Source organism: Ambystoma mexicanum, chromosome 9, assembly GCF_040938575.1.
Source record: "Ambystoma mexicanum isolate Mex_15411 chromosome 9, UKY_AmexF1_1, whole genome shotgun sequence".
Taxonomy (NCBI): domain Eukaryota; kingdom Metazoa; phylum Chordata; class Amphibia; order Caudata; family Ambystomatidae; genus Ambystoma; species Ambystoma mexicanum.
Genome location: NC_090931.1, coordinates 595,334,674 through 595,355,875, shown reverse-complemented (window position 1 = coordinate 595,355,875; position 21,202 = coordinate 595,334,674). Strand labels below are relative to the sequence as shown.

Here is a 21,202-nt window from a genome sequence, read left to right as displayed (position 1 = left end):
ATAGAAATAGTGGCTGAGGAGTAGGGTGAAGGAGAGGAGGGGAACAAGGTGTTTGGGGGCGTGACCCCCCTATAAAAAAACATAAAATGCAGTGAAATATCTGGAATGTTGCAATGTCTGATGCTTTGTAGCTGTCTCTTCCGATAGTCTACTCGCCTCAGTTCACCTTTCCTTTCTCACAGGCATGACCTAGCTTTCGCTGGCTACGAGTTTTGTATTCTGACCCTGGAGGAGAAAACTGAGAAGCAGAAGCATTTACCAGAGGAGGTGCTGACAGGTGGGCACTCGCAAAGTGATTATAATTTTACACAATTGAGTCAGAAACTGAAATAGGATTTCGAATGGATTGTGTCCTCCCACGTATTCCTCATCTTTGATATCTCCAATATCCAGCTTCAGCTGGTTTGGAAGAAAAATTTGGCAGAGGGCGCTGTGTGAGTCGATGCGGTCGACTCAGTGGCCCTCGAGGGCCTCCCTCTGGGAGATGATGTCATCGAAGGTATATATAGAATGCGCAGTGCCCGTTGGATTTGGTTTTGTTTTTCCGAGTAAGCTTTAGCTTTGTGAACTTCATATATTTCTTCAAAAAATTGTCAATATGGTCTTCGTCTTCGGCTCCGACAACCCCGAAGACCGGGTTTAAAAAATGGCAAGACTGCAACGCAAAAATGTCTTTGGCGAACCCACATCGCATGGGCTTGTGGTGTCTCTGTGTGGAGCACAAGACCTCGACCTGTCAGAAGTGTCAGTCGATGACCGGAAAAACTCTGAAGGAGCATAAAGGGAGATTGGCGATAGGTATACTCCCCAAACAAATCCCCTTTGACTACCCTGTCGCTAAAGCATTCTTCCGATGATGGAAAAAGAGTATAAGGTCCAGGTCACGGAGTGGCTCTCACCACTCGTAGTTAAGGAAATCGAAGAAAAGGCATCATAAATGACCTATTTCGTTTTCCTCGTCTGACACTTCTCCAGAGAGGAGCATAGCTTGCCCCCACTAAGGCCTCTACTCCGGCTGAATCTGAATCATTCCGGCTGGAAATGCTAAACATTTTCAAGAGCCAGAAACCGTGGAATCAAGTTGGCCATGCTCCTACCACGCCTTCTGAAGCCGGTAAGGAAAGGGCTCGAGCCAAAACCTGCACACACTCGAGCCCGGGATGAAGGCCAAAATCTCATTGAGAGCCGTCGAGGCCTCGACACGATGCAAAGTCATTGAAGAATCCTTCAAGCCATCGAAGACCTTCACGGACAAGTCGATGTCGAAGTAATCGATGCCAGTGGTGCCGTTGACACCATCAGTTATATATGCAAAAAAAAAGTCAGATATTTAAATGGGTGTCACTAAACAATCTTCCCACATCAAGTGGAATCAAATATCACAAAAAGTTATTAAGAATCAATACATTTCATAAAACAATCATAAAAATGATCATAGTACATAAAACACATCACCATGTTAAAACAACACAAGTAGAAACACCATGGGTGAGTAATATTACAATAGTTTCTTTAGGATCACACACTGTGTGTACATATCACACTCTGATTCCTATGCCTCACTACTTTTGGCTTATTTCCTATTAGTGTAATACAAACAACCCGACTTGTACAAGTTTCTGTCCATGATATACAGTCATGTGGGACATTCTTCAGGGGAAATTGTCTTGTGCCAGAATCAAAAACCTTCTTTTATAGGGGAGAACCCTGTTAATTGAAACAAATGGACACCCTATTAGTATCTGATCTCAAAGTATCAATCTCTATTGATATGAAACTATACCCTCGTCCCTCAAAGGGTAATTTGGTATGTTTATGAAATTACATACCTCTCTTCCCATCACAAAATCATGGGCCTGTTCTGATATCCGCAATAGATTCCCAATTTCTTCAGGAATTCTTGCATTTCCTTATTCTCTCTTCTCTACAATGGTATAAAATTAATAAGGGGACAACTGCATATTCCCCATTATATTCACTTAGCAAATCTCGTAAAACTAATCTAGGTAAAGCTTACCTATTTCATTATAAGATTATAATGAAAAAGTGGATCGATATCTGCGTCCCATGTAAATATTTCCAAAGGGACTCTCACATATGAAGGTGTGCCCCAAAACTCCACTTCCTTCTCAGGGTCAAAACTCTGTGGAGAAATTAAGACGTATAAAGTCCCTATTTAGAACCACCTCTCAACTATAATTGTAAAGGGAAATACCCCCCACGTCCCTTTATAGGATATTCCCCACTTACTTGGAAGGATTCTCATTTCCTAATACACACAGTAGAAGCTGCTCCTGATACTCGTGGTCAAAGTTTCTCCTGTTATACTACAGGAAACCGCAGATTTGTGTGAAATCCCTGCGATGCGTCATGACGTCACCACGCACCCACGGCACGTGAAGACGTCACGACGCAGCGCAAAAAACGTAACACGGACAAAAGTCACGCCAGGCCTGTGTAACTCTGGGACTTGTAGGTCAAAACACGTTTACATGTTTCAATTCGAAAACAAAACTGAACATCCATGGATATTTTCTTTCAGTAATTGTTTTGCCAACAAATTTGTTTTCGAATTAATCAACATTGAGAGGCATTGTGTGTAGATGGGGTAGCTTAACGCCGCCTTTGGGGTAGAGTAACATCCGGTATTTCTACTTAAAACAGGTGGATCCTTACTTTTGAGGACTAATGGAGTTCCTTGCCTCACTTTCAAAAGAGGGAGAGCAATGTATATTGGCCCTTGTAGAGATTTTTTTGAAACATGTAAACGTGTTTTGACCAACAAGTCCCAGAGTTACACAGGCCTGGCGTGACTTTTGCCCAGCGTCGTGACGTCATCACGTGCCGTGGGTGCGTGGTGACGTCATGACGCATCGCGGGGACGTTTCTAATCCGCGGATTTCACACAAATCTGCCGTTTCCTGTAGTATAACAGGAGAAACTTTGACCACGAGTATCAGGAGCAGCTTCTACCGTGTGTATTAGGAAATGAGAATCCTTCCAAGTAAGTGGGGAATATCCTATAAAGGGACGTGGGGGGGGTATTTCCCTTTACAATTATAGTTGAGAGGTGGTTCTAAATAGGGGCTTTATACGTCTTAATGTCTCCAGAGTTTTGACCCTGAGAAGGAAGTGGAGTTTTGGGGCTCACCTTCATATGTGAGAGTCCCTTTGGAAATATGGACATGGGACGCAGATATCGATCCACTTTTTCATTATAATCTTATAATGAAATAGGTAAGCTTTACCTCGATTAGTTTTGAGATTTGCTAAGTGAATATAATGGGGAATATGCAGTTGTCCCCTTATTAATTTTGCCTCAAATTTTATACCATCGTAGAGAAGAGAGAATAAGGAAACGCAAGAATTCCTGAAGAAATTGGGAATCTATTGCGGATATCAGAACAGGCCCATGATTTTGTGATGGGAAGAGAGGTATGTAATTTCATAAACATACCAAATTACCCTTTGAGGGATGAGGGTATAGTTTCATATCAATAGAGATTGATACTTTGAGATCAGATACTAATAGGGTGTCCATTTTTTTCAATTAACGGGGTTCTCCCCTATAAAAGAAGGTTTTTGATTCTGGCACAAGACAATTTCCCCTGAAGAATGTCCCACATGACTGTATATCATGGACAGAAACTTGTACAAGTCGGGTTGTTTGTATTACACTAATAGGAAATAAGCCAAAAGTAGTGAGGCATAGGAATCAGAGTGGGATATGTACACACAGTGTGTGATCCTAAAGAAACTATTGTAATATTACTCACCCATGGTGTTTCTACTTGTGTTGTTTTAACATGGTGATGTGTTTTATGTACTATGATCATTTTTATGATTGTTTTAATGTATTGAATCTTAATAAAATGTTGTGATATTTGATTCCACTTGATGTGGGAAGAGTGTTTAGTGACACCCATTTAAATATCGGACTTTCTTTTTGCATATATGTGAATGCTCACAGAGCAAGAAGTCTGTTCATCCCTTTCTGTGATTCAGAACCGATTTGAGAATAGAGTTGACGCCATCAGTGCCATTGATACCCAAGACGTCTTTATCGAAGACATTGATGCAAGCGTATTGACGACTCATCGGCGTCTGGCTGGAAACCATCGAAGCCATTGACGCCTTTACCAGTAATTCAGAAATCCTTCACGTCATTGCCTAGAAAGGATTTTTTTTATTCGATCACATCCATTTATGAAGACAATTAGCCTTCAGATGACAATGAGCCACCTTTTGGATTGCAATATTGCACTCCTAATGTCCCTTATAGCTTTATATCTGAGGAATCTACATTGCAGGACCTGCGTGATAATTTAGAAACAGCCAGTGGGGTGGCCACCGCACCAGAGTTGGATTTTGGCAAGCCAGAACCGGATGATCATGCAGATGCATTTTACAGACAATTAATGGTCGGGGTCACTGATTTTAAGGGTTGGAGCAGGCCTGCCCTCCTGTTCGGACAAGATGACCTCACAGATATCCTGGACAAAGGTCCTCAAAGGGATCCTATCCTACCTTTTCATTGTCACTCTGCAAAAGAGAGTAAGTGCAAACAGGGAAGCACTGGAATCAAGTCTGGCAGTCAATCAAAATTTGACAGAAAAATATAGGGTGTCAAGTAGTGACCCCAGCTTCTTGTCTAAACATCCTTCCCCAGAAAGCCTGGTGGTGCAAGCAGCAACCGCTACCGCCAAGCAGGCTGCCTATTCGACCGTTCCACCGGATCGAGATAAGCGTATAGACGCATGGTCAAGGAAAGTCTTTTCTGCCTGCAGCATGGCTCTCAAATCAGCCAACTCCACATGTGCACTTGCAAAATTCACCTACACCCTATGGGACTGTGCATCCATGGCGGCTGAACATATTCCCAAAGGGGAAGAAAGAGACGGTTTCTTGGCCATTGTAAAAGATAACAAAGAGGCCATGTGTGAGTCTTTACAGTCAGGTTTGGATTCTGCTTACCGTATCAGTAGAGCCATGGCGGCAAGCACAGTGATACGCAGATGTGCATGGTTGGGGAAGTCTGGATTTGCACTGGACATGCAGTCTAGACTCCTTAATATGCCTTTTGACGGGTCTCATCGTTTTGGCAGCAAGGCTGACGAAAGCCTTTAGAAGCTGAAGACCTCGAAGGTGGTAGCCAAGTCTCTAGGTGCCGCTATTAGGCAGCCTCAGGCTTATAGCCACCACAGTGGAGCGTCTTGGAGGGGTAGATCCTTTCGCGACTACTTCTCAGTTGGAAGATCGAGAGGAATGGCTGGTCAAAGAAGATTCCCTCATGGTGGACGAGGGAGATTTGCAAAGCCCACCCAAGCAGCAGCATCTTTACCATCAGCCACTGTTTCAGCCGCCTCAAAATCTCTCTGAGGTCCTGACTCACGTCACCCCGGTGGGAGGCAGACTGTCTCAGCATCTGAAAGAATGGCAGGGTATTACTTCTGATGCTTGGGCATTAGAAACCTTAGCCCAAAGTTACTGCCTCCCCTTCGTTCAGAGGTCTCAGAATTATCATCCAGGAAGCCATTCTTTAACGGTTCCATAGAAAGGTGCTATAGAGCCACTACCTGTAACAGAGAGGAACAAAGGATGGTACTCTCCATATTTCCTGATCCCCCAAGAAGGACGGAAGACTAAGACCCAACTTGGACTTGAGATACTTGAACAAGTTCCTTAGGAAAGACAAGTTCAAGATGGTCACACTTCTCAGATCCTTCAGGCCCTCCAGCTCCAGGACTGGATGGTATCATTGGACCTTCAGGATGCTTATTTTCATGTGCCAATCCATCTCAAGCACAGAAAGTACCTGAGGTTCGCCGTATGCGGTTCTCATAATCAGTTTTGAGTTCTGCCGTTCGGGCTGACCTCCACCCCAAGGGTTTTCACCAAACTGTTGGCGGTGGTGGCAGCAAGTCTCAGGAGAGGGGGGGATTCACGTCTACCCCTAACTGGATGATTGGCTGATCAGAGCGTGTTCTCCCGAACAGGTACTGGGTCATTTTAGCGTGACCTGCCACTCTCTCCACAGAATGGGCTTCTCTCTAAATTACAAGAATTGTAAGAAATGATACCATCTCAAAAGCTCCAGTTCATCGGGCTGTACTGGATACATCCTTTTGAAAGACCATGCCACCTGAGGTGAGGGCTCAAGACATTCTGCAGATGTTCATCAAATTTCATAGTGCTCAGGGTCTCCTGGCTTCGGCTTCTTGAGGTTGCTCGGACTCATGGCATTGTGCATTTTCCCTTGCCACAGGCTCACCTGAGAATGAGATCCCTTCAATGTGCTCTCAGGACACAATGGTCTCAATTCTCGGTCAGCATGTCGGACCTACTTCAGGTTCCAAACAGGGTCGCACAGAATCTCCTGTGTTGGGCCTGCGAGGACAACGTCCTGAAGGGAGAACTTTTTTTGGCAACCATGGCCAGAGATAACAATAGTGACGGGACGCCTCACTCACGGGGTGGGGAGTTCACACTAACGATCTAATCAGCGGTCATTGGTCTCCATTCGAGTCCAAACTTCACATCAATCTTTTGGAGCTGAGAGCAATCAGACTTGGGCTGAAGGCTTTTCTGCCTTCTGCACAGGGAAAGAATGTCCTGATAATGACAGACAACACAGTGGCCATGTACTACCTCAACATGAGAGGAGGTGTAGGGTCACTACCAGTGTGCAGAGAGGCAATGCAACTCTGGTACTGGGCAATACAATAAGGAATCTCTCTATCAGTTCATCTAGCCGGAGAGTAGAACACGGCGGCGGATGCTCTGAGCAGGTAGAACACAGTCTCCCACGAGTGGGAACTAGCTCAGGAAGTCCTTCAAGAGATCTTCACCCTTTGGGGAACCCCTCAAGTGGATCTGTTCGCGACCAGTGTCAACAGGAAGTCTGAACTGTACTGCTCCAGGGAAATTCCCCCAAGAGGAGCTCTAGGAGACACTTTCATAGTGGACTGGTTGTTTCGACTCCTGTACGCATTTCCTCCAGTCCCTGTCATTCATCACCTGAGGAGATTGAGAAAGTTCGGGAAATCATGATCCTAATTGCCCTGGATTGGACCAGGAGGACGTGGTACCCGGACCTTCTGGACATGTCCATCTGACCCTCCAATACGTCTTCCACAAAGAGAGGACCTTCTCTTGCGAGAGGAGGGTCGGGTTCTCCATCCAGAGGTCAAGACACTCCGGCCTTCACGCATGGTTTCTGAGAGGCTGAGGTACAAGGATTGGGACCTCCCGGATGACGAAATGAAGATCTTGCTTTTGGCCGGAAGGCCAGCAACGAAGTCTTTGTACTGATGACATTGGAGCAAATTCTGCAGTTGGTGCAGGGACAAGAATGTGGATCCTTTTCTATGCAAAACGCCAGAGGTGTTACCTTTTCTGCTGCATTTGGCCAAGCTGGGGCTCCAGGTTGGAACCATTAACGGTTATTTAGCAGTGCTTTCCATCTTCAAGCGCTCATCTGAGGAAACGTCATATTTTTAAATTCCTTTGGTGATACAATTTCTAAAGGGACTCACTAATGTGTTCCCTCGTCTCCTTTTCTGGTTCCGGTTTGGGACCTAAATCTTGTTTTAAAGCTTTTCATGTGTGCACCATTTGAACCACTCCATTCATGTCCCTTAAGACTACCAGCATTCAAAACCATCTTATTAGTAGCGTTAACATCAGCCCTTTTAAGGTCTTTCATAAGGACAAGGGTCATCCTTAAGGTCAAACCTTCATTCCTACCTAAGATGATGTATTTTCATTTGGGATAAAATATAGTATTACCTACTTTTTACCCTCCACCTCATCCTGGCAACGAAGAGGAGAGGCTAAAGACTCGACCCACGAAGGGCTCTGAGTTTCTTCATTTCAAGGATATTAAAGTTTTGTTTAGATGACCAACTGTTTATAGGATACACAGGTCATAGACTTGGACAGGCTGTAACTAAACAAACCTTGTCCAGATGGATTATTTTAGCTATTACTGAATGTTTTAGGCTGGCCAGTAAAGATCCCCAGAAGGCTTGAAAGCCCATTCCACTAGGGACATGCCTACTTCTTCTGCTCTGCAAAGAGATGTTCCAATAAAATTTGTGAGGCAGCCACTTGGTCCGCCATTCACACTTGTACAAAGCGTTACTGCCTTGATTCCACCAAAGTCAGGATGGAAGCTTTGGGAAAGCAGTCCTTTATTTGGTTCACAACAACCCCTGATGACAAAATTCTTACTCCCTCCGCCAAAACGAATACTGCTTTGAGAGTCTATCAAAGATGATTAATATGTGGGAGGACACAAACCATTCGAAGAACAAGTTACTTACCCCTGGTAACGTTCTTTCGACTGGATGTTCGTCCCACGTTATCCTCATTGCCCCTCCCAGCCTACCCTTCAGTAGAATTTCCATGTTATTGCAGTTTATGCTCGTTCAGAGTCTAATATGGTCTAAACCACATTAATGCTGGTAGTTCTACTGTAAGAATGACATGAAAAAACAGAACTGAAGCCACTGGGCGCTGCACGTTCTATATATACCTTTGATAACATCATCTTCGAGACAGAGGCCTTCGAGGGACATCGAGTCGACCGCATCGACACACAGCGCCCTCTGTCGAAATTGTTTTTATTCTTTTATCCCGAAGCAGCTGAAGCTGGATATTGGAGATATCAAAGATGAGGAATACGTGGGAGGAACATCCAGCCGAAAGAACGTTTCCAGGGGTAAGTAACTTGTTCATCTCAACCTGTATCATGAGCAGTAGGACATCTAGTGTATCTGTTGCCAAACCACTATGGTGTACACCATGTGGGACTTCCCATCAGCCACAGAGACTATGCATCATGAAGGCAGCCAGGATCACAGTCCTCTTACACGGGACACATGAAAAGCACATGAACTAAACTGGCAACCCTTAATATTAAAATCATACACAGATTTAAGCAAAGATTATTTCAATAAGAAACATAAACCAGGTAAATACATTTAAAATAGAGGCAGCTGCAAGGCTGCATGCATTATTGTGCTGCTTTCCATCATCTCAAGTCCATATCCCAAATTCGTTACCCAGACAAACCTCCCTTCTCCAGCAATGTATAATTCATAGATGATAACCAAACATACCATAGACTCACATGCTTAACATAATTCAGTGTTGTCAGACTGGGTGTACTTTGTTATTACTATAGCTGTACGTGGATGTAGGTTTTTTGTAGGCCATCATCCTCATTATGTCCATATGTGGAGTGTATCTCTTGCCTGTACACCAACCATTATCCTGAGGACTTTGACATCTGCAGGACCTTTGCAGTACCTTCCCACAATAAAATTGAAAGATAGTCAAAGAACATTACTTCTTTACTTCACCATGGGTCTAGCTGCCTCTTCTGATGACAAGTCTGTCAGGATTCTGCCAGCCAAGTTGGAAAGTTCTGCACAAAAATGATATTGAGGCCATTCATGGCATGATTGTAAAGGCAGCAGTCATTTTTTGATCTGCAGGTTACTATTTCTTCCTACTGAAGACAATAATACACTCCTCTTTTTAAAAAAAGAGAGAAGCGGAGAAGGATCACTGCGGCAATCCAGTCTCTGAATAAAATATGGTAAACCGGCACAAACACCGAATGAAGACCCCACTCACACCAACAACGTCAAGGCCAGGTAAAAAAATGCGAGGCTTCATGCTAATTTCCACTCCGTTTGAGAGGTCACATCAAGCTGGACACGGTCATGCCTGTAACGGTGGCGCAGACACACGTCCCACCTAGCACATACCTTAACGAACACTCAAGATGTTGAGATAATGAAATTGGATGCTTTTGGTAATAAGGTTTGATTCACTGCACCTCACAATCATGAAATTTAGTACCAAATGGCCAGGAATATAATTAGAGAGGGTGACATTTTTGACACACAACATCAATGCAGCAAGTGACATTGCGGATTGGGTATCGGCCAACTTGGCAATGGTGTCATTCTTTTTTTATTTTTTTTTTATTTTTTATGAATCATTTTTATTGGTTTTTAATGGCTACAAGAGTGAATAAACAAACAATTTCATATATAACTAATAACAAACGGCAAGGGGGTAATTTTAAGGAGGCAAAGCTGAATGAAGTATACACAGTACAGGTAAAGATAATAAACATGGAATTGGATGCACAGTATTAATTTGGAAAGCAGGTAGACCACACTCTTATACGGTCAATACGCACACAACAAGAGCACTGTCTTTGTTCAGAAATAATGTCCTTTTCGCTCCGTCTGGGAAGTAGATATGGAGCAGTTAGAACCTCAGGGTTTTCCTTCCAACATAGATATGACCAAACATCATTGATGTCATATCCAAGAAGCCAACCAAGAAAAACTCAGTACCTATCGGGGAATGGCAACAGAAGAAGGGGTTTGGGACTGGATAAGTTATGTTATGTTAAAGGTACTTATATAGCGCACCGTCACCAACAGAATTGGTCCCCAGGCGCTCTGGCAGATCTGTAAACAAGGAGGAGGTAGGGTTAGTCGGGTGGAGTTGGAGTAGGAGAGTGGGAGAAATGGTGTGCTGTTGGCGGCTTCAGTTCGGTATACACCGTGCGCTGAGCTTTGGTGCGAGTATCGGACCGGGCGAGACCTTGTGTGCTGTTTGTATGTTGTTGATGCAGTGTGGTGAAGTGTGTGCGGATTGCTGGGTGAGAGATGGTTCTGTGAGTTTTGGGTGGGTTGGGTATGCAGAGATTTGAGAGTAGGGTTATTGGGGTCTGTATCCTTGTTCTAATACTTCTTGTTCCTTTTGAGTTGTATTCCTGTGGGTGGAGTTATTGCTGATTTCTTATTGGCCGTCTGACTGTAGTGTGTGAAGGTGCGGTGCGGTCCGAGCTGTATCCTAATGAGCATTGTATAGTGTGATTGGGTATGTCTAATTCTATCCCTCTGGTGTGGGAGCTGAGGTTGGGAGCTCCCTATTCCCTTGCTATGTATTGTGACAATGGTCTGTTGGAGCTTGGTGTAGTTCAGGGCCAGGGTGCTATTGATGGATCGTCCTAGTACTTCCATCTTGGTCAGCCTCTGTATTCAGTCTTTAGTGTCCTCCTATCATGGCTATCTCTAAGGTAGTCGTTCGGTCTGTCCTGGAGTGTTTTCCTTAAATCTATTGTTTGGTTGATGCTTGTGTGTGATGGTGCGGTGGGTGCAGTCCCAGCTGTATCCTAATGAGCTTTGTATAATGTGATTGGGTGTGTCTATTCCTCACCCTCTGGTTTCAGAGCTGAGGGAAGGGTGTTACCTATTCCCTTGCTATCTATCGTGACAAGGGTCTGTTGGAGCTTGGGAGTGGATTAGGGCCAGAGTGCTGTTGATGAATTCGTCCTAGTTCTTCCGTCTTGGTCTAACTATGTATTTGTTCTTTAGTGTCCTATCATAGTTATATCTCGGTTAGTAATTAGGTAAGTCGTAGAGTGTCTTCCTTGGAATCTTTTCCCAGTCGGTTGCATAGTGTGAATCGGGGTCTGGCTCTTCATTCCTCATTGTTTTAGTTGTGTGTGTCCCTGTGGGCGGTCTTCTAGTTGTGAAGTGAAGATCCAGGTTTTGAATAGTTTCCTGAAAAGTAGGTGGCTTCTTGTGTTGCGTATGTTCTTTGGTAGGTCGTTCCAAGTTTTCTGTGCCTGGTGAGAAAACAAGGATCCTGCAAGTTTTTTTATTGTAGGGATTCGGTTCCAGGCGGATGTCGTTGCTTGATCTGGGCGTTATTGTTGATTGATGTAGGCGTAGTTTGTCTCTCAGGAACTCGGCGCCTTGTTTTGTACTGTTCTGTGCACAATGCATATTGTTTTGAATTTTATTTGTTGTTTATTGGTAGCCAATGTGTTTTTTTTTTTTAGCACAGGTGGGATGTGTTCTCTCCGGGGTAGTTGGAGAAGCAATCTTGCTGACGCATTTTGTATGCGTTGTAGTTTTCTTTAAGAAGTCGTTCAACCATACCCAAGTATAGGCTACTGGCATAGTCTGCTCTGGACATGACGAGAGCGATGATGGTGGTTGTTTTGTTGGCAAATGATAGGTACGGTAGGATCCCTTTTGCCGCTCGCAGGAGAAAGAAGCATTTCTTGAGTAGAGCGTTTACTTGTGGCTCTAGGGTGAGATTATTGTCCATCAGGACCCTGAGGTTTTTTACAGTCAGCGACGGTGCTGGGGTTGTCCCGAGTTCCCTTGGCCAACGGATGAAGTGGTTTTCTCCTCAATTTTTTTGTGACAATCATTATTTCTGTTTTGCCTGGATTGATTTTCAGGTAGTTAGAGTTCAATACATCACAAAGGCAGTTTTCTAGCATTGAGTTCATTTCTGGAGTGTCTTGTATTTTGAAGATGATGTGTGTGTCGTCGACGTAGTTGTAGAAGGTGAGGCAGTGGGCTTTGATGATTTTGATTAGTATTGATAGGTAGATGTTGAATAATAGCGGAGAGAAGGATGATCCTTGTGGTACTCCACATGTGGGGTCTCTCCGGTCGAATATGAAAAGTTTCATCCACATGGTTCCATTCTATTTGTTAGGAAGGATCTGATTCACAGTAGGGCAGTGTCTGTTATTCAGAGTCCTTCTAGTCTCTTTATGAGGATGTCGTGGTTAACTTTGTTCAAAGCTGGCAATAGGTCTAGGAGTATCAAGGCAGTACTGTCTGCAAGTCTGCGTTTATTTTTAGTTCATCCCATATTGAGAGGAGAGATGATTCTGTTCCTCTTGTTGGTCTGAAACCAACTTGTGCCTGGTCTAGTAGGCAGTGCTCTTCTATGAATTCTTGGGTCATTTTGTATATGTACGTTTCAAGCAGCTTGGCTGTGTACGGGATGTTAGCGATTGATCTGTAGTTGGAGAGGTTCTCTATTGTTCCCGCTGTATCTTTGAGTAGTGGCCTGATGTACACTGATTTGAAGGCTTTTGGCACATTCCCTGTTGTGATTGAAAGGTTGAGGACGTTCCTGTGATATTCCATGGGAGTTCCTTGTTTAAGAATTGATTTGTATATGTCTGGGGGGCAGGGGTCCTCAGGAGAACCTGAGTTGTTGCTTTGATTTACCAGTTTGACGAAAGTCTCCACTGATATTTCGGCAAAGCTTTGTAGTTTGTTTGGATGTTCCTCCTGAGGATAGGTGGGGGCCGTAGTATGATCGGGTGGTCTGCTTTGTATGGTTCGTTGGATGCTGATGATTCTGTTTTTGAAGTGGTCTGCTAGGTCATTGCATAGTTTTGTCGAAGGAATTGGTGTATTGTTCCATCCAGGTGGATTTTTTATTTCATTTATGATTTTGAAGAGTTCTTTTTGGGTGTCTGGTGCTTTGAAGATTCGGTTGTCGTAGTATTTCCTCTGCATTTCTTTTTGTAAGCATGGTTATGTTGCAGGAATTCAGCTTCTTTGCAGTGTCGTTTTGTATTCTCCAATCTAGTTCTAGTCTTTGTTTTTTTCTTTTCATGGTACTGAGTAGTGGGGTGAACCATTTGCCATTGCTCTCTTAAGAGAAGGAGTGAAAGGTTTTTCTTTGGCGATGTTGTCGATAGTTGTTACAATCCCCTTGTGGCGCAGGGCTATTTTTTTGTCCAGGTCAGCTTCTTCCATAAATGTTAGTTGCGGTTTGCTGAGCTCTAGGAGGTCAGTTAGGTTGGAGTTTTTGACGGCTCTCCAGTTTCTTTTCATGGTGATCAGTGGTTTGTCTAGTTGCCTATTTACTGGAGTGGTAATTTTGATTACGAAGGGAAAGATGAGGTGGTCGCTCCAGAGAATTTGAATTGGGGATGCCGTAGTAAGGAGTTCTTTGTTCGTGAAGATTGCATCAAGGGTATGTCCTGCTGAGTGGGTTGCTCCTTGTAGATTCATTGCTGCTAGTTGGCTGGTTACAGATTTTTGTGTGGTTGTGGTTTCTTCTTCGAATCAGATGTTGAAGTCTCCGAGGACGATTAGGTAATTGTGTTCGATTGCTAGGATGGTGATTGCTTCCATGAGGACGTCTGCAAAGGTTGCATTGTAGGTTGGTGGTCTGTATATCAGTATGAATTTCAGGTTTGTTTTGGGGTTTAATGATAGACGTATGATTAAGGATTCGCATTTAAAGATGTTTAGTGGGTCTTCCAATTTGATGTCCAGGTGTTCCTTGTGGATGATTGCCAGTCCCAGCTCCCCTATCATCCCACTCTTTTGGTTTTTCTGTTTCCTTGGACGCATTTGAAGTTTTCAGACAGGCAGTTGTTGAGGGTGATCTTGTAGTTGTCGTCTAGCCATGTTTCTGTTACAAATAGGATGTTGATCCCTCCGTCGCGAAGGAGATCGTATATTTTGGTGGCATGTTTGGACATTGACATTGCATTGATTAGATTGCAGTGGTTCATTTTGGTGTTTTTTTGCTTATTGGTTGTTCCTTGTTTTGGTTTGCAGTTGTTCGGTTGCGGTGCATCTGTATTAGTGTTGATTGGATGAGGGTGAGGATCAGCGAGGGCTGCATCTTCATTGAAGCGGTCTGCTAGATTGAAAGCTTGGCTGTTCAATAGCGGTGCTTCCCTATGCATGTTGATTGGTTGAAGATTAGCGAAGGCTTCTTCTTCATTGAATCGATCCATTAGGTTAATGGTTGGGCTGTTTATTAGTACTTTGTCGTTTTGTCTGGTGTGCCGTGGTTGTTGGTGGTGGACTTCTGTTCTTGTGGGGTGATGGGGTCGGAGTCTTCCCACACTCTTCTTGGGTGTTCCCGTCTTTTTTCTGGCTGTCTCGGGCGATTCTTTGCATGGCTCGATGTCTTGGTGTCGTTGGGGTACCCAGGTTCTGGGGTTGTTGCGAGGTATGGTGTGATTTTTCTCTTTCAAAGTTTGTTCTGATCATATTGCTTTTTGGCAGGGTGTTTCCTGCATTTGTGGCTATTACTGCTGGGTAAGTTGGGTTTGAGTGTCCATGTCCATTGTGGCATGTTCTTGTGCTCTTTCTCGGTGCTCATTCCTGGTCCGCGGCATTTTGGTGCTCAATGCAGAGATAACAGGTCAAGTGATCGACTGTAATGTCTTGTGCTAGGGTAGTAATGGTGTTTCTTCTGGTGTCGGTGAGCTTGGGTGCTTTTTGGTGTTCTGTTTTTCAGGTGGGGTTGGGTATGTATCCTAAGGAGCGCTGTCCGGTGGGGTTGGGAGGAACTGGGCGTAAGGTTGTTGGGTGGTCTAGGACTCAGTTTGGTAGCTGTCTGTCGTTCTCTGCGGTATTTGGTGGTGGGTTCATACAATACTATCACGGTCTGGTCCCCTCTAGATGTGTGTCAAGTTAGTCTAAACAGAGTTGAGTACAAGCCTACACACAGCTAGATTTGAGTGTCTTTACAGTGCAATTTGCGTATAAGCCTAAACACAGCCAGAGCCTTGGCCTGACAATGTAATTTGAGTACAAGCCTACACACTGCTAGAGGTGCGCCGCAGTCTAATAATCACAGTACCATTTTAGAGGTACAAGCTAATAATCACAGTATTGTTCCAAAGTGTGTAGATTTGTTGTGTTGCGGGGCTTCCAGAATAGAGTGATTGCTCTGCTCCACACCCTGGCCTCTCCTACCTTGTTCATTGCTGCTGGTTGACGACTGGCCCCTGGCTTCTCCTGCTGACACCTGCAGACACAATTCAGAGCCACCCTTTGCCTGGGGCCCTTTGCCGCAGGGTCTGCACGGGCAGAGGGCTGCCCTGGAGAGGTCAGTTATGACCTGGGTGGAGGACCAATCAGATACGGAGGGCGGGCTGGGAGGCGGGAGGTTGCGGGAAAGCATGAAGGGAACCGATGAGCAGGCACACAGGGCCTAGGGGGTCTGAAAACGTACAAATGACAATGTTTGGGCAGTGGGGGTCAGGGGTGCAGCACTCAAATGCTTGTAATTGAAAATAAACTAGCAAGCCAAACGCGGGTCGCTAGACCCAAACAGCCAATCGGGGATGGTGGGCGGGCTGGGAGGCGGGAGGTGGAGGGAAAGCAGGAAGAGAACCGGGGAGCAGGCACACACGGCCTAGGGGGGCTGAACATGTACAAATTGTAATTCTTGGGCAGTGGGGGTCAGGGGCGCAGCACTCACCTGCTTGCAATGGAAAGTAAACTAGCAAGCCAAACGCGGGTCGTTAGACCCAAACAACACGGGCCAAACAGCCAATCTGGGACGGTGTGCGGGTTGGGAGGCGGGAGGTGGAGGGAAAGCAGGAAGGGTCATCCATGTGGTCATAATATTCCTGAAAGTATGCAACAGACAAAGACAGTCATCACATAAACATCACACATTTAGTTGGATCATTCTGTTTATAGAAGACAAAAGTCCGCAATAAATATCTACTGAAAGTGCCAATGTGCATAAGGTACATTCTATATTACAAGACCCAGTAAAGGCATCCATGTTCAAATTCATACAGTTCAAGATGGGGGGGCACAGCATCTATTCAGGCAGATTACTACAGAAGGAGGAACCAAACTTTATACGAATGGGAGTCAGTAGTGTTCTCTGGTAGCAGACAAAACGTTCAGCCTCCTGTGCAGGCCCATGCTTCCCCTATTTGGAATTCAGGACTGCCTCTCACGAAAGGGGGCTGGTTCTTCACTCAACCCCACATCCATGTCCTTAGCAGCCTAAAATCTGGCCTATGGAAGCTTGGGACTGTTGTCTGAAAATCTTGAGGTTTTAAAGACAGAGGAAACTGGTCAGGCCACTGGTGCTACACATGCTCCTGGCTACACTTTGTCCTATCCTTCTTTGCAGACGCAGTAAACTCAGGCATTAAGTTTGTCCTTTTAAGTCCAATCTTCTGGCTATAGGTTCTTGAACCTAGATCTGATAGTCAAACTCCCCATGCCATTTAACTATTGTTCTGTTGAGTCTATTAGAGAAGCCCTTTGAGCCAGCAGCTTCAGTAGACTAAAATTATGTAGCATGTAAAACAGTAATCCTAATGGCTATTAGATGGCGCACAAGGTATGTGAAATCCAAGTGCTATGTTTGAAGAGCATTTTCAAATTTTTCATAGAGTTGTGCTTTGCATGCATCCTTACCTTTTACCAAAGATGGCGACAAGGCTCAGATCACCGACAAGTTTTCTTTCCGGTGATCAGCCCCAATCCAGAAAATGAGGAAGAGCGATCACTGCACAAAGAGAGCAAAACAATCAAATTTATTCTAGACCGCATTAAAGGTTTCTGTACAACTACTTGGTCTTTTGTCATCCTTGGGTATCTCTTATAAAGCTACGACTTCTAGGTCTTACATGGATGTCTCCTGCATTCTAGAAGCCTACACACTCTGAAAGGTTTGTCCTCCCAATATCATGCATGTTCATTTAGTGAGGATGAAGGTAGCGTTGTTGGGCTTTTAGAGGCACGCACCTTTAGAAGGTATCTACAGGGAAGTGATAATGGGCTACTCCATATGGTTTCGGTAAGTATTAGTCTATGCGCAAGAGCTCCAAAACAGAATCTAAATGTGGACAAGTAATCCTTCTAAACCTATTTCGTCTACAGATTTATATTCAGTATCTCGTGTGAATCATTACTGTCCTCCCATTTAGTAAGGTACTTTACATTCCGCCATTAAGGAGGAAAGGTGGCGCTAGAGTAAATAAAATTTACTTTTGTGCTTACTGTGCTCCAAGTCAATACCTCCTGCTCGTCCACCTTTCCTGCTAAAGTCTATAATGTACATGACGATAAATGCACAGTCGGTTGTGAGCATGCACGGAGGAGGACCTGTGGCAGTTGCATGGCCGTGCAAATGCATCAGCACAATTTCTGAAGAGTAATGCCGTTAAGCAACCCGAGAAATGACTTTTAGTAAATAATTTAAGAGCTATTACTTCAGAATGAGATAGGAAGACAGGGTAGTGGGGTGATTTCACAGGATGAGACGTTCCTTGGACGATAGTAAAATCATTCCAAGAGACGTAATATCATCTTGTCATTCAGATGAATGTCAGTCTAGGGTTAAAACCAAGCATGTAAAATCTGGGATTAAAATGTCCAAAGATGTTTTAGATCCTTAAAAACTCCTATCCTCCACAATGCACAAGGTCTGCCAACAGGAATGGTAAATCTGTGACTTTTTCAACCATGTCTGTCTCCAAAAAGGCTCAACATGTGAACTCCTATTATAATATCAAGGGAAGAAAATCTCTACTTAATCCTTTTAAAGATGTAGATAAATTGAAACTTTCTACAATGAGCTGCATGTCCCAGAATCCCTTAAGTACTGTGAAGAAGAAGAGGGCTAAAGAGACATGCAGGATCTCAGATCGGTCAGGCAAGCCTAAAAGCTTTTGGCATGGTCAGGCAATTAATTCTCCTGGCTTGTACCTGAAACCAATTAACCCACTTGAGTGGCATAACAGACTGCTGCAGGGAGGAACAGCAGAAAGAAGCTGGAGCAGGAGCTGGAAGGTTGGCGGTAACAGAAACAGAAGGCGTAGAGCACAAGGCTGGCAGTTCATAAAGAAGTATAACCACAGAACGGACGCCGGAGCAGAGGAAGAGCAGATTTCATGTGCAGGCTCTGAGGTGGTCCTGTGCTCACAAAACCTGTTTGGCTGTAGCAGCATTGGAAGCTACTGGAAGAAACAGGCAGTCTTTCCAGGTGTGCCTAATACCTGAGAATGCAGAGCTGAAGTTGTGAATCCAACCAAGGCTTGTGTGCAGTGGCAAGCCAAGGGAAACTGGAGGCTAAAAGTCTCTCCTTTGATGAGGCCAGATCGGAGACATCCGTGCAGCAGAGGGGTGTGGGTATCAAGAGTGCCAGTAGCAGTAGAAGAAGCCAAGCTCGGAAGCAGCCCGCAGTCACAGTAATTGTGGAGTTTGGAAAGGGAAGTTATGTACTCCAAATCAACCAGAATACTTTGGCGGTAACTGTAGCCAGCTTTATTGTCACTCGTGTACATATTGAAGCAAATGAAGGTTGTTCGTAGAAGTGGGAAGTCGATTTAACAAGGGAAATGTAACTCACAATGAGATTATCAAAGCTAAAAACCCACTTGCAGTGAAGCATTTTCTTTTCCCATTGTTAAGTATAACCCGATGCCAAGCGGTCGCGTGGCTCCTGTTAACACGGAGAACGTTGCCGGGAAATCTACTGAATTCTAATGGACTTTCCTGAAATGTAACTAGCACAGTTTTAACATCTGAAGACGTTGCACGTGAGACATTGAGCCTCATTACAGGTCCGGCGGTAACCCTGCCGGTGCTAGCAGCGGGTTGCCGCCATACCCGTAAACCCGTACCAGCGCCTGACTTGCTGGTGCCACCGGCTCATTATGAGTCTGGCAGCCGGAAAGTCAGAAGCCGGTATATTTGTTAATCCCCATTCCCATAGAGTCCCATAGGACTCTATGGGAGTGGGAACACAGAAGCACCGGCACCATTGCTAACGGTGCCGGTTCTTCCGTGAAGGGTTTGTCTACTATGACCGCTGCGCTTGGCAGGGTCAGACCTGTCAGGCACAGCGGCTCCGGCACGCAAACACACAGTTTGCCGGGGACATAAGGGTGCTAGTGAGCTTACTGGCACCCTTGTTTCTAGACCGGCAATGATGTAATGAGGCCCATTGTTTCCCGATAACCTTGGAGGCTATACGCTGACCGAAAGGTTGGGAACTTTTGAAGTGGCAGTTCAAGAGTAAAACAAAATTGCGTATGCTTAATTTAGTTTTTATTAGAAAACTGACTTCTTGTAACATTCTAAACAATGAAGCTGAAGTTGTATAAGTGGTTGAAGCTGAGCAGAGAACAAGTGCTACCCAAGCCAATAGACAAGCCCTATTAACGCATATCCAACCCATCTAAGAACTGAACACTGTTGCTTGGGAGTTGCTGAAGCTTTTGTTACCTCAGAGACCTTTAACATAGGGGTGACCAAGGTTATCCAAGGCTGAATGCATGGCACTGAATCTTTGTGCTAACCACAGGAGAAACAATGTCATTGAAGCTGGGGAAGGGAGCTGGGTACTTGTTTAAATCAACATTTTAAAAACCTTTAGAGGTGGAAGAAGTCTTGTTGAAGTTGCCAATTTTTTAAATAAAGTTGCAGTAGTAGCTGTATAACTGTGGTTGGTAGCTACAAGGTGGAAGGAAAGGCAAAGATGCTGCCCTCTCTTGCCACTCAAGAGAGAAGAGTGCCTTGCCAACCTGTAGAGGTCGAAGACGTCTTGTGGAAATTGCCTAATCCTATAAATTGCAGTAGCAGCAGCAGAACTGTGGTAGCCCATACAATTGTCAGAAATGTAGTAGTTGAATATAGCAGAAGTCAACTGTGTGGAAAGGGGGCCTGCTTGCACAGTTTCAATAATAGTAGCTGCATGAGAAGGAGCAAATCCTGAGTAGAAGGATCCTGACAAGACTGTATATAGAAGACACCGCAGGAGTTGCAAGTAGATGAGTTGTTAAGAAGAAGTGTTACTTTTGTGTTCAACTTTGTTTATTTTCCTGGAAGGAGGCTATCTAGGAATCCTATTGGTGCTGTTGTTTTCTTTGTGAACTGGAAAGGGGAACCTTTTCATCAAGCGAAGAAGAAATGTTACCAGTGGATTTTTATTTGTGTGAACTTTTATTTCTTTGGAACTTTTCAACACTTCTTTCGAAGGGATTGGGCCCTCCGACGTATTCCTTATCTTGAAAGATCAACTCCAGCTTGCTGGCCTCCAAATTTTTTTTTTCAGTAGAGGGCGCTGAGCGTCAACGTCCCTCGAGCCGATGTCCCTCGACAGCCTCCGTATCGGCGCCGACGTCATCATGCGTATAAATAGACTTGCGCAGCGTCCGTTGCTCAGTTCCGTTTTTCCGCGCTTCGTGGGCCTCGGAATCGCATTGCTCAGTTCGTTAGTCAGAGAATATATTCTTCATTATTCCTCGAGAATAAACCAACTCTTACTCGATGGCTTCCTCACCCGAACCGACGACTCCAGGGTCCGGCTTCAAAAAATGTCGAGACTGTGGAAAGAAAATGTCGTTGACAGATCCTCACAGGATCTGTTTGTGGTGCCTGGGATTTGAGCACCAATGTTCGGAGTGCGAGGACTGCATGTCCATGACGGCGAAAGCCTTGAAGGAGCGTAAGGGGAAGCTTGAGAGAGGTAAGACAGCTAAAACTCCTTCGAAAGTTTCCTCGGCAGAGTCGAGACATTGGTCTCTGCGCCGACACAGGAAACATTCTCGGTCAAGGTATCGAAGCAGGTC

General features: G+C 44.7%; 1 protein-coding gene across 2 annotated transcripts in view; it reads left to right on the top strand.

Moving 5' to 3' along the window:
- The window catches only part of TTC19 (tetratricopeptide repeat domain 19), a 437,088-nt gene that overhangs the window by 318,137 nt on the left and 97,749 nt on the right, over nt 1–21,202 (top strand). For both annotated transcript variants that reach the window (XM_069615226.1, XM_069615225.1), the window contains exon 7: nt 183–277. In XM_069615226.1, the coding sequence (XP_069471327.1) occupies nt 183–277 (95 nt within the window). The remainder of the gene's footprint in view (nt 1–182; nt 278–21,202) is intronic.